Genomic DNA, 13470 nt, shown 5'->3' on the forward strand with positions numbered 1-13470 from the left:
CTGAGACTGAGACTGTTTAGTTAATAAAATAGAATACCCATTCATAGTCAATGACTTTTTCTGTGGTAGATATGTAAGCAAGTTGTTTGTAAAAATATAGTAAAAAATTCAAAGAGGAAAATCAGAGGAGATAAAAAGTCAAACTCACCCCAAACTCATCCCTCCACTGATGTGATGCTTGGTACTTCTCTGCTTCTTTAGCAAGGCGCTGAAGAACAAAGAAAGAGAGGACATACATTTCAGTCTTTACTGATTCTTCACAAGGCAAAATATTTTTATTTTCTTAATATATGTGTTTTATCTATGTAGTTTTCTCTATATATACGTACTTATTTGAAAGTTATGTATATTTGAGTAAAAGATGCATCCTATCTTTAAAAAATGATATTTTCTCTATAATTTATTTGTTAATCACCCATTAGATAGTCCAATGTCTTTAAGAAGTTCTAGTTAAGTTCAAAATCCATCAATATCCTTCAGAAAATACTTCCTACTTACAACACCTTGCCTTACCTGTATTTAATTTAATCGACCGTCCAATGACAAGTATTTATTAGAATTTTAAAACCCTGTATTACTGACATGTATTTCACAATTAAACTATTTAAGTTACATTAAAGGAACTGTTGATATACTCTGTGATTATTAGGGATCCATGGAAAACTCAGTAGTTTGCACTAGCTGTGTCTGATCCCACAGACTGAATACCCATTAGCCATTGGAAAGTATCAGGCATGCTCCTATAGGGCATTTTTTCCCATGTAAAAGAATTTGAAAGAAATCCAGTTTGTCTACAAAACAAGAAGCAAAGAACAGAGCACAGGAATGATCATATGATTGTCTTGCACATCATTCTCTTGTACAGACACACTGGACAAAAATCTCAGATACCCACACTATTTTCAGTTTTCTGCAAATACACAAGGACAGGATTGTCCATCTCACTTCCTCACCCTCTCTAGACACTTCTGCATCTAAATTCCGTCTGTCCTCTGATGAGTTCACACTGATTAAGTCAGGTTTCATGTTTCACCAGATTGTTGCAAAGCAAGATGCAACACTTGCTACACATGTAAATAGGTGCAGTTAACACTGCCCTCAGATTTCCCTCACAGTCCCAGTGAACTGCACCTGTTTTCTACAACATACAGGAGACCCAAATGCACAAACTGATAAAAGGACTCTGACGAGAAATACATAATGAGCATTAACATTCCTACAAATTTTGCATGGAAAAAACTGCAGCCACAGTTAATATTCCTCAGCTTGATTAAAAAAGTTATTAGATTCTTCTGGTACTATAAAGTACAAATTTTTAAAGCAAATGAAATTTTTAAAAAGTAAGGTTTATCTTGGTTTGGTTCTTGTTTTTCTTTTTCTTAGGGGCAGGGTAAGGATTCTGTTTTCCTTAATTAAACTAAATTAAAATTCACACATTACCATATGACAAATCTATCAGAAAACATTATCACCATTTGTGTGCAGGCTATCATAAAGACACAGATGATGCAATCAGTGACTGATGACTTCATTTTCAAGCAGCAGATGTTCTTTCAAAAGGTATGGGTTGACTGTGTACAAAAACCAGAAGCATGCTCTCCTGTTTAATACCTATGATATTTTTAGGAAACATAAGGGAAGACTATTCAAATTAAATTAGAAAAAATAAAATTATGACGCTAAAGATTTCTGAGAAGTCCCCTATTTCTGTGCAAGGAGAAATGCTACTATTACAGCAATATGGTGTCTAATGTCTGAAACCCTTCCACAGCAAGTTCTTTGTTAAGACCAAGAGTAAGAAGTCAAAACTCTTGTGTTAAAAATAGCCAGATTGTGAAGGAAACTCAAGTTACCTATGCCTTTTACTGTGACACAAGAAGAGAGCAAATTTTCATCTCTTTCAAAGAAATCATTCCTGCTTCCTTTTGAGATATGCAAATGTCAGGTCTTGCCTTTTCTGTTTTTATGGAGGAGTCTCTGGAGAATGCCAGCAGACGAGTAGCACCACAGCTGACAGCTGACACTTCCTGTTTGCCCTCTCATTACAATAGGAGTTTAATAAGGTAACACCTTCTTTAACACCATCTCCTACAAGTTTCTTTAGCAAATATTAAAATACTGAGATTCATAGTTTTATATGTAAGAAGATAAACAGAAATAGTTCTGAAATAAAATTGCAAAATTATTATTTCTCCATATTACATTTTATCTATTTCTTACTCCATGCCTCTGTATGAGTGCTATGAAGAAAGCAGTGAGACCTTTTCTGGACATCATCACATCATCTTTTTTAGATAGAGAGGATGAAACACTAAGCACTACTAAAAGGGGAAAATGAACAAGAGTAACATGCAACAGAAGCATTCTGGCTTACATCAAGGTGTTTAAAAAAACCTCATTTGTGCAGGATGATGAAGAACAAGGATTCTCAGTTTATGGTAATATACAAATTACTTTGAAGTAGAACATAAATTGAGACATGGTGACCAGGAGGAGAGGGCTGGAAAAGCTAACAAAATGTTGTAGCATCTACTCCTGTACTTCTGGAGGATGTCTGAAAGCTGAGAGATGGTGTTCTGAGAGAAAGGGCTGATGCTAGATTTAGGCGCAGTGTAATTTACACAGTAGCAAAAGTAAATTTTAAGATGCTTGAAAACACTTTAATCAAACAAACATTTGTTTAATACATGTTCCTAGATTAAACAATTGATTCTACCTCTTTTTATTTAAACTTTTTTTTTTTTTAATTTTAATTTTTTTTTCTTTTTTAATGAATGAGAACAGTTCTCTCCCTTGCTACTTCGTAAATATTGTGCAGGGTGCATTATTTTCAGAAATTTTCAGAATCCTTAGCTCATTAATAAAACAATGCTTATTCCTTGAGAGAAAGGCAATGGCCACAAATCAGTATTTTCAATCAAACTCTGAAAGAAGTCAAGATTTACCTTCCAATAGATTTCCTTAAATCTTTCAAAGACAGTGGTTACCCTTAAAGCTATTGGGAAAGAGAGATAGATCCAAGTATAATTTACTCCATCAGCCTATGAACTTTTCTTTAACTTTTAAAGGGATTAAAAAAGACTACACTCGCACACACAAAAGCAAACCAACAACTAGAAACCTAAAGCCTGGCTGCCTGTCACTCTCAAACTGTCAATTTGCGAAGGTCTTGTCCCCAGATTCCAAGTGCATGTTACTGTCCTTGAAAGGCAGCCTTTGATGTAGCACTGACTGCAAGAAAGAGACCTGAAAAATCTTTATCTGATCTGTAAAGATCAACTCCCTAGAAGGCCTATTCATCATTCAGCTTTCTTTTTTGTGTGTATATGTCATATCTTTATCCCTTCCTATCCAGCACAGAATTCTGTCATCTAATGGCCCAATTACAATTACATCCAGTACAAAGATATAAATCTTATTTTTTTGTGCTTCTCACTCTAAGTACTTTATCTTGAAAATAATATTTGACTAACCCTTGACATATTAAGCTATTATTAAATGTGTAAGTTTGAAGTTATTAGACATCAATAGCCTTACAAAGCTTTCTAAAATGCCAAATCCATTACATTTTAAAATTTATTTTAAGAAGATAAATACCCAGGAAGAATATATCAATACTAAGTTTAAATAGAACAATGTAGAAACATCAAATGAACTTCAAATGCTTATTTTAAGATATGGGCCAAATATTCAATCCTGTTCTTGCATGAATAGTGTAAAGGCCAAAATGGGTATGCATAACAGTAGTTTCAAACATGTTTTTCCTGTATGTATCTGAAATACAAAAGCTGTTCTTCTGTAGATAATTATGAATTGCACATCACATACAAAAGAGAAATATGAGGGTAACATTTTTTAAGTTTCACACAGACTGTCAGAATTTTAAAGAATTGCATTTTCATCTCAGTAATCTATTTTATCTATGAAACCAAATTAGATCTATTTTCTTTTGCTTTGGTTCTACTGTTTTTTACTTGCATGAACAGTTTTCTTCTGTAGTAAGTCCTGATAATGGATTAATCAAATACCCATGAATAACCCTATTACCCTATTGGATAAAAAGATCACCCAGTTTGGCCCAAAGAGGTAAGATTTCAACAAGAACTGTATCCCAGGTATCGTGTTCCACTATGTAAATACCATCATTTCAGTGTAACTGTAATGAGAATTTCAATACTTACACAGATTTTTTTAAGACTTTTTGCATTGACCAACATGAGGCTTTTGGTTTGTGATAATCTGCAGCATGGTTTTATTTCTTGTATTTCTACTGCAGTCACAGCCTCTCTCCTGTTCTAGCACCTGCTGTGCCATCTGATGGCAATCTGATCTGTGGTCTATTAATAAGGATATCTGAAGCATATAAGGTCACAGACAAAGAGTATGTTTATAGTTGGTCTCCTACATTCAAGATAGACATCATATGATTTATTCCCCAGCTACTGTCTGGAGCCAGTCCCACTTTTGTCATCTGAGGCAGCAGATGAACCACATGCATAGGGAAATAGGATATGTTCAAGGTCTGCTGACACTGTGAGCCTTACCAAAGCATTTTTCATATAAATTACTGGTCTAAAATTATATGTAAATTACTACAATCAGCAATCAGGACATTTTTTTTAAAAGCTAATATTGTACTCTGAACCACAATTCAGAATAATGCCTCAACTTTGTCTTCTACTGTTAACCATTACCTATAAGCTGTTTATTTTTTTTTATAATCCATCTGTAGATTAAAAACTTGACTTTAATTAACAAGTAAACAGAAAATGACATATTTTGTGTGCTTGCCTAAGGCATTTCAAGCCATTTCTGTTTTTTTCATATAAACCATAGTTCTATTTCAGACCCTCTTAATTAGTTTTCCAACAATATGACCTCATATCCAACACAAGGCTGTCATGTTGGCTACAGAGAAATCTAATGGAAAAAATTTATTATCACCTTCTATATATTCAGAAGACAGGGCAACTTTAACCGTACAGTTAACGACTGTAATTAAAAAAATTATGATTCAAGACAATGTTTATTCTTATTTTTGTATTAAATGAGTGAAGGAATAATCACGATGATTCTCCAGGGAGAAATTTTACCCTTGTAGTGGATTTCCAATATCAAAACATAGATAAATTAAACCACTGGTCTAAATAAGGTCAGAAATCAATGGGAAGCTGAATCACACCTAGAGTACTAGGGGGACTAGAGCAGTAGAGCTACGACTAGGGGAAATTGATTCAAATTAGAGGAGGGTAGATTTAGATTAGAAGTTAGAAAGTTAGAAAGAAGTTCTTCACCATGTGGGTGGTGAGACACTGGAACAGGTTGCCCAGAGAGGTGGTGGAAGCCCCATCCCTTGAAGTTTTTAAGGCCAGGATGAACAGGGCTCTGAGCAACCTGATCTCGTGGGAGGTGTCCCTGCCCATGGCAGAGGCGTTGGACCTAGATGATATTAAAGGGCCATTCCAACCCTGAGAAATCTATGATTCTACTTGAAATTAGAATCTTGCAGATTGTCCTGGTTTGAGCCAGAGCAGAACCAATTTTCTTGTATTTCACTTTTAGTCAGTCCTCTTGTAAGTATCTGCTCTTGCTGAAATTAACATTTCTCAGTCAGTGTCTGCTTCTAGAACCAGTAGTACTTGATGTTTATGGTTACAGCTAGAGAATGGTATGGAGAACCAAGGCCACTGCTCAGTTCTGCAAAACATACTCCAGAAAGAGAAAGGGAGTAAAGGGGTTACACCTGCAACCCTCCTTTAGGGAAGAGAGGAGCACACAAACGACAAAATTTGACTAAATGGAATATTCCATCCCATCCATGTCATACTTGGTATAAATTTGAGGGATCACAAAGGTCAAGATCTCTTAGTCCATGGCTGGTATCCTGGGAGGATTCTGTCCATTTGTCTGTCTTTGATACCAGTCCCTGCCCTCCTGAATCTCTGTGCTCCTGAATCCAGCTCCTGACTGCTTCTGACTCCAGTAGCCCAGCCTGGGGCTTTTCCAGGGCTGCTCTGCAGCTTCAGTGGTGATGTGAGTGTTATAGGGGGAGGGGAAGAAGGGGGTAGAGGAACAACATATTCCTTTTGTATATATTTTTATATATTTAATAATTTTCCTTTTCTTCACTACTGTTTCATTAAAGTTGTGCAGCTTAGTTTCCAAGCCATAAGTCTCTCCCCCTTATTCTCTCTTCTTTCCCTGCAGGGGAAGGAGAAGAGCATCTGCTATTCATTTAATTGCCATCCCAGCATTAAAACATTACATAGATGAAGTTAATACTTTCTAACATGAATAATCATATTGATTTTAATAGCAAAAACTATCATAGGGAGACATTAAATGGATGTATCACACATGTCTTATGACATCTAAAATGCCATGTGCAATCACTTGTCTCTGACAAAACTGTCATGTAAGAAAAGTCAAAAAGCATAACACCAAAAGACTGTTTTGCCACTACGTGAAAGTAGCTCTTCTCTAAAACATGTATGAGATTGAGCTCTTCTTTTTCTTCTCTCTTACTGTGTGGATTCAAGAATTTAGTTAAGGGTAGGAAATTATCAGAGAAAACAGAAGTGATCCAGTGCTAGTGCTACTCCTATTACTGAGTGATGAAAGTGGTTTTTAAATATATTTTACTAAAATAGGATTCTTAGTTAAGATTTAGTAGGAATCTAAAAGTAATCAAATGCACAGTTAAGGTAAAACAATCTCTGATTCTGTCCTGAAAACAAAACTTGGAACAGCTGGAAGTAACCATCACGGAAAACCATAATTGAAGACTAAATGAAACAAAATAAACAGAAGCAAATATGCCAGCATACACTCATTTAAACTTCTGGAAAAGCAGTCTAGCTGTGTACATAGCCATGAGACTGCACAATCCATGGAAGTTGCAAAGGGGAATGCTCTCAAGTACGAGTCAGTCGCCATCTGGAAACTTTTTGAGTGCCACCTCAGCTCAGGCAGAGAAGCAGCACTTTGTTTAATTCTACATTTTTTACATTTATGGGGAGAGGGATGGAAGAAGAAGGTTCAGTTCCCAAGTCTGAGTATGTTTCTAGGATGCATGAGATCAGGAGATTTAAGAAGCCGGGCAATATTATAACAGCTTGATAACGCCAAATATAGATAAAGTCATGAAGAAAAACTATCAGAAAAAAAATGTAAGAAATAGTCTTTCAAATACATCCTGATATCTAGCAGTGAAATTTTGCTAGAGTGGTGTATACAATCAGGAAAGGACCACTTAATTCTAACATAGAATTTATCCTTCTCATTTGCAGAGGCTTCAAGCCCTTAGAGCTTATTACATTTTCATTCTAATAAGTCATGATGTAAATGCAAGTCACACTACTTTTATATTTTAAACACACTCAAAGTGAAGGACAGATGCTGAAACCATTAGACTGAAATTACCAACTGCTCCCACCAATCTCAAACTGTATAACACCACCAGCTCCAGCTTGCTGCCTGCCTTGGGAAACTTCTAAGCTTCACAGCTGAGCCAGTCACTTTACAGGCATGATTAAAAGATGACACATATATTGAATGGGCATGCCTTCTTACCCTGCTTTTTCAGGTTTAGTGTAGTTTTTAACAAGTCAGGAAGAAATCAGGACTATATAGAATTATTTTAGATAGATCAATATTAACCCACCCAAAATAAGCATTCTAAAATATTAACGTCATTATACTCTAACTCAAAAAAAAGTTAGCTTAAATGCAATTCAGCTTGCTTCACAGATTTCATTAAAAATCCAGTGAAAAATCTAACACAAAATACAACCTTTAACTGCTTAATATTTATACGTTAGGAGTTCCATTAAAACCTGACTAGGATCCCGATAGGAATAGACACAACTGAAATATATGTCACTGCCTTATTTCAATGGGAAAAGCAGGAAAAGGAACAAATCAAATAAATAACACCTCCTTACTAAGGAGAAGAGGAAAACATGGATACAGGCTTTCATTACTTATGCAAGAAAAATATTAATGAATTCAGGTTTTGCCTCATCATATAATCAAACGGAACAACACGTTTAATGGAATGTCATGTTTTTATACAAGTTCAGTAACAATATATCAAGTTCTATCAATATACATTTTATCAATATACATTTGATACAACTTGGTAACAATATTAAATATACATCAAATGAACATTCAAGTACTGTTTGCAGTTGTTTGTCTTTTTTTTACTTAAAATTATAGCACTCTGCTAGTTAATGCAATTCATAGAGAAGGGTGGAGTATAACTGGGTATGAAACACTGTGTTTAAAAAATTCATTGAGTTATGTATGTATTCATACTGTGTGTGCCATAAAAGACATTTGCACATAATGCTGTTATAATCAAAAAGAGAAGACTAGAAAGCTGGCAATCTAAAATCTCTGCTGAAGACATAGTCAAATGCCTTTTTTGGACACATCACCTGAAAACAGCTAAAAGATCTCTCAGAATTGCATAAGGATTTATACAAAGATGAGCACAATCCAGACCTTCAAGAAATAACAAGAGTGAAAAGAGCTCCTTACCATTTCTTCCTCTGTACACCAGGACTAAATTGGTTTATTTTCTTAAGAAATTTTTTAAAGAGAATGATACTGTCAGAAGTAGTTAATGATTTGTAACATAACTGAGATGTCACTGAAATCACCATTAGCATTTCCAAAAATGGGCCTACGAAACATACAACTGTATTCATAACAAAATTCAGCTTGATAGGCAGAACCATAATTACTTAAAAAAAAAACAACTAAAAAAATTAGCATCTTCACCATGGTTTTCAGATGCATAAAACAAACAATCTCAATCTGACTGATTAAAAGTTTGCTAAAAAATTAATCCTCTTTTTTTTTTTTTTTTTAATACAGATGAATAAAAAAATGTGCTTTTAGCAATTAAGACAAGATAGTTTATTAACAGCTTTGCATTTCAAGGAAAAAAATGAAGCAGGTGGTAGGCTATTGCTGCTGAATAATCAACCTTATCTCATCAACAGTCAGTGGGTGAGAGCCAAGGAAACATGTAACTGTTGGCAACAGCAGAAACAAATGATACGTTAATACTGCATGCTATTTTCAGGCAACATTTCCCTAATGGAAGTAATTCTAGTCAAAAGAAATAAAGAGAGTTCAACTGTGAGTCCTGGAGAAAACTAAGGACAAGGGAAAATGACCTTCTACTGGCAAACCATAACAATCTTTTTTATTTCCCGAGAGATCGTATGTCAATCATAGCAGCCATGCTGGAAAGACACCAAAGCCTCAACTGCTCCTACATCTGGCTTTGCATTGTGTTAATAAGATACCCAAAGCTCCTTCATTTCTTCCTCAGTAAATGAAGCTTTATGACATGCTGCTTCTAAAATTTCCTAAATATCTCTTAAAAGCAGTGTTGCACTTTTCTCTCTACCAAACAGTTGAAGTTTTAACTGTCAATCCGTATGTTTTAAATTAACTCATGTCCTTCATCAGTAATTCCTTGTCTATAAAGGATTTACTCTTTTCTTACCTTTCAACATAAAAGCAATTCAGATTCTAAATTAAACACTTTAAAATAAAATGTAGACAAAAATGTAAGGGCTGAATGTTGAAAATGGTGTCTTCTACCTTTTATCAATTCGTTTAGCCTTTGTAGTACCCTCCCATGTATATTGATTCCATGCTTCCAACCAGTTTACACTCAGAAATACCTTAATTTCCTTGCTCTTCAATGTAAGTTTTACCTTAATATAGCAGCACTGTCATCCAGCAACAGTTAATATACAACCTATAACATAAAATACTTCTAGTCAAGGTGATCATTTGTCATCCAGGCACAGGTACACCAAATGTATTAAGTACATACCCATAGGGATAGCTATTACAAGATCCATACTAATAGTAAACATTTCAGCAAATGCTCAAGTATCTGTTAAGGTCATTTAGTTCTATAACAGTTGTTCTTTTAGATGAAACCCTGACCCTAATAAAGTTCTCATGAGGACTTCTGCTGTTTTCACTGAGATTCCACTCCTTCTGCCTCAGACAGTTTTGTGCCTGAGAAACTGAAACTGATCATCAAAGATATTCTTCTAGGTTCAGTAACCACCAATAGCCATGAACTGTTTGGTCAGCCTCTTTGGTCAGTTCTTAAAAATGGACTTATATGTGAAAAAAACATTATTTTTCATCTTAAAATCCACAATTTAAGACCTAGTGCTGCTTATTCTCATGGCTACAGACATAACTGAATTAATTGTATTTTTCTTTCAATTATTTTCCTCCTTTTTTATGATTCTATACATGACCTACAGCTGTGTTTAAAATGTATTTGAATGGCTGTTCTACTGAGTAAGGTAGATATTTGAATCAACATTCAACATTCAAATTATTTAAAACATTCAAGTGATTTCCTTCCAATATAAACAAAACAAAACAAAACAAAGATATTTTTCTAGTGTTACCCTCACAGGTGACACATTTGGGGACTGATACAAGCACTTTGGGTTTATCCATGATAAATTCCACCAAAAGGTGTTTAATTAGGATGTCTCACACTTTCCTGAGTATGAAAATCCAATTGCCACCTTCTAGCTCAAAGAGCAAAATCAAGAAGCATTATCTCATCTCAAAATCTCTTAAGCATCTTCCTTATGTCACTTCCACATCTGGTGTTACCTCATTATTTTTTTTCAGTCTTGCATGCTTCTTTTCTGTAAATACATTTACATTCTGTAAATCCATTGAACCACACCACCAAATTTAGCACTCCAAAAAGCATGTTTTCTTTCATTCCACATAGAGCTACTCACCAAAAATCATCATCAGAATAAAATTCTGAACAGGGGAAAAAAAATGCAAAAATATTAAATCAGAATTATAAAAAAGAGAGACTAGATAGACATGTCAAGAATGTCACATTATATCTTAAAGCAAAATATGGAAGTACCTTGCCAGACACAATGTTTAAAGCAGCTAACCCAGTACCATATGGTTGCTGCAGTTGACTTATGTTGTGTTTAAAACCTGACAGATCCTTCCTACAGGGAAAAATTTCTTCCATAGTCCTATTAAACTGGTACATTAGGTGGCAGAGATTATTTTCAGAAATCAACTAGAAGCTTAGATTAAGAGACCTGAGTTGAAACTTGAAGGCTCTGGCAGATTGCTATCTGGCAGATTTTTTTAAGCTCTGCAGAGTGTTCCTGCAGGATTCAATGGAATTTTTGTTTGAGCTATATTCTATAAGGAATACTGGAAATAAATGATTCATGTAAGTGGAAAGGGAGATTCATTTGGGCTCTTCTCTGTCATTTGAAACATTGAGATTTGAGAAGTCAGAAGTCTTATTTAGGTTATTGGCAGCACTGAGATGTTGACAGTCTATTACTGGAGACTTTTAATTCATCATGTCAGTATTCCCATAAATGACAACAAAACATATTCGCTTGCCTATAGAAAAGAAGCTTCAAGCAAATAAACCCTGACCTTAAAATACTATTAAATTAAATTACAGTTAAGTTTAAAAAGAGAAGATGAATTCTTCACCTACTGACAAATAAAAAAACCCTAACATTTAAATAAATAAATTTTTAAAAGTAAGTAATTTATTTATTTAAATAAAAAAAAATAAATAACCAAACAAAACCCCACAAATAAAGCAACCAAAAAACCACCTTATCTAAAGTGAAGAAACTTGTAGACTGTTTAAACTGATCTTTCTGATTTCAAAGTCCTTCCTACCTTCAAAGGATCCTGGTATCCTGAGTGGCATCTTCTTATTCCCTGAATGATTATTAATTCTCTTTTGTGATTTGCTTGCACAGGTAAGTTTCTGCATAGCCTGTAGCCTACTATTCCCATGCACAGAGACTAGATAGACAGACAGAGAGGCTGACATGCAGTGATGGTTGGAGTATTCTAAGGTGAGGTTATTACAGTCCTTATTGCTAAGGTTTTCCAAATGGTATAATGACTCCTTATAGCTGCATGAAACTTTTTGACTCTTGACATGCTAAGAAAAAAAACAAACCCTTCTGGCACCTGGCTTTAGAAATTCCTTTACACTTTGAGCAATGTAGAACAGGAGACATTGCATGAGAAAGCTGAGAAGAAGTCTTATAAGAAGTCTCATTGTTGCATACAAATTTCTTAAGGCCTCCTTTTCCTCTTCTATAATTTGCACCAATGCTTCTCAGATATATTTGTGCCTGTAATTTCGATCTAAAAACCTGAATATTTCCGAAAAAATTAATTTGCTTCAAAGCAATTAAATAAAATCTAGTGTTTTTAAACTGGAAATTTTCCCAGGTTCATATAAAAGTTTCACAATACTTAAGCTTATTTCAGTAGGACATCTCTTCTGACTAATCATTTCGTATAATTTATATGCAGCCAAAATAGAATTTACATTGTATAGATATTTATGTACTTGGTTTACATACCAAGAATCACTTACGCATTCCTTGAGCAATAACATTTGCAGTGGTTTAAGAACTGAATCTTCAATAAATATTTTAGTATTAGCTTCCCCTTCTTAGCATAAATCTAGTCAAAAATCTCAAAAGTAAAGCATGTTCCAATTCAGAATGGGAAGATATGTTTGCTAATAATACTTGAAATATTTATTCTCAAAGATACTGTTCCTAGGTACAGCACATTTGACAATGTCATAGAGATACTGTTCTTTCTTATTTTTAAACAAAGAAGTTGTCAGCTTTAAGTGGAATCCAAAACATTGTACCAATAACTGCTCAGTCAGACGTAGCTTATTAAACAGATTTAGGCTTGCTTGCTGTTTTTGATGTTGTTTTGTTGTCAGTGTTTGTGTTGTTTTGTTTTATTTTTTAATTCACGGAAATAGCACTGACCAGATGATACCATGAATCCTAAGCAAATTATGTAACTGGTGCAAAACCTACGTAGATAGTCTGGAGAGGGATGGAAAGTTGCTCTGAGAAGCTGCAGCACAATACTGCCATGCTGTACTTGCCCCTAGAGATCCAGGCAACTTACAAAAATCAGTGGGGTTTACTAGAACTAAGCTGCATCTAAAGACAGTTCTGGTCCAAGCATATTCTTCCCTCAGAAATTTGGCCTGAGCAGAATGTCCATGGTTTTGACCAGATAAAAACATTTTCTACTTATATGGATGAGGTGAGCCCATGCTCACAGTTGACTAAAACATGAATCTTTAATTTAAGAATGGGACCTGAGTAAGCAGAAAAGAAACTACAAAGTTATCCCCTATAGAACTATTCCTCTATCTATACATTTATGATAAAAATTAATTGCTCTGCATTAAAGGCTTGTAACACTGTCTTTTCTCTTGCCTGAGACAAATCATCCAAATTTATGGCCATAAAATTAAGATCATTCTCAAAAAGGGTAATTCTACTGTTTTTCAACAGAAAATACTGAGCTAGTCTTTTAGAGGTAAGTCCACATCTACTGAAAACTAATCGAAAAAGCAGGGTA

General features: G+C 34.6%; 1 protein-coding gene across 4 annotated transcripts in view; it reads right to left on the minus strand.

Annotated features, from left to right (window-relative positions):
- Window positions 1-13470, minus strand: part of CACNA2D1 (calcium voltage-gated channel auxiliary subunit alpha2delta 1) — a 361517-nt gene that overhangs the window by 183723 nt on the left and 164324 nt on the right. For all 4 annotated transcript variants that reach the window (XM_071734046.1, XM_071734050.1, XM_071734049.1 and 1 more), the window contains exon 4: window positions 149-208. In XM_071734046.1, coding sequence (XP_071590147.1) covers window positions 149-208 — 60 coding nt within the window. The remainder of the gene's footprint in view (window positions 1-148; window positions 209-13470) is intronic.

Source organism: Heliangelus exortis, chromosome 1 (assembly GCF_036169615.1).
Source record: "Heliangelus exortis chromosome 1, bHelExo1.hap1, whole genome shotgun sequence".
In the NCBI taxonomy this organism is placed as follows: Eukaryota; Metazoa; Chordata; class Aves; order Apodiformes; family Trochilidae; genus Heliangelus; species Heliangelus exortis.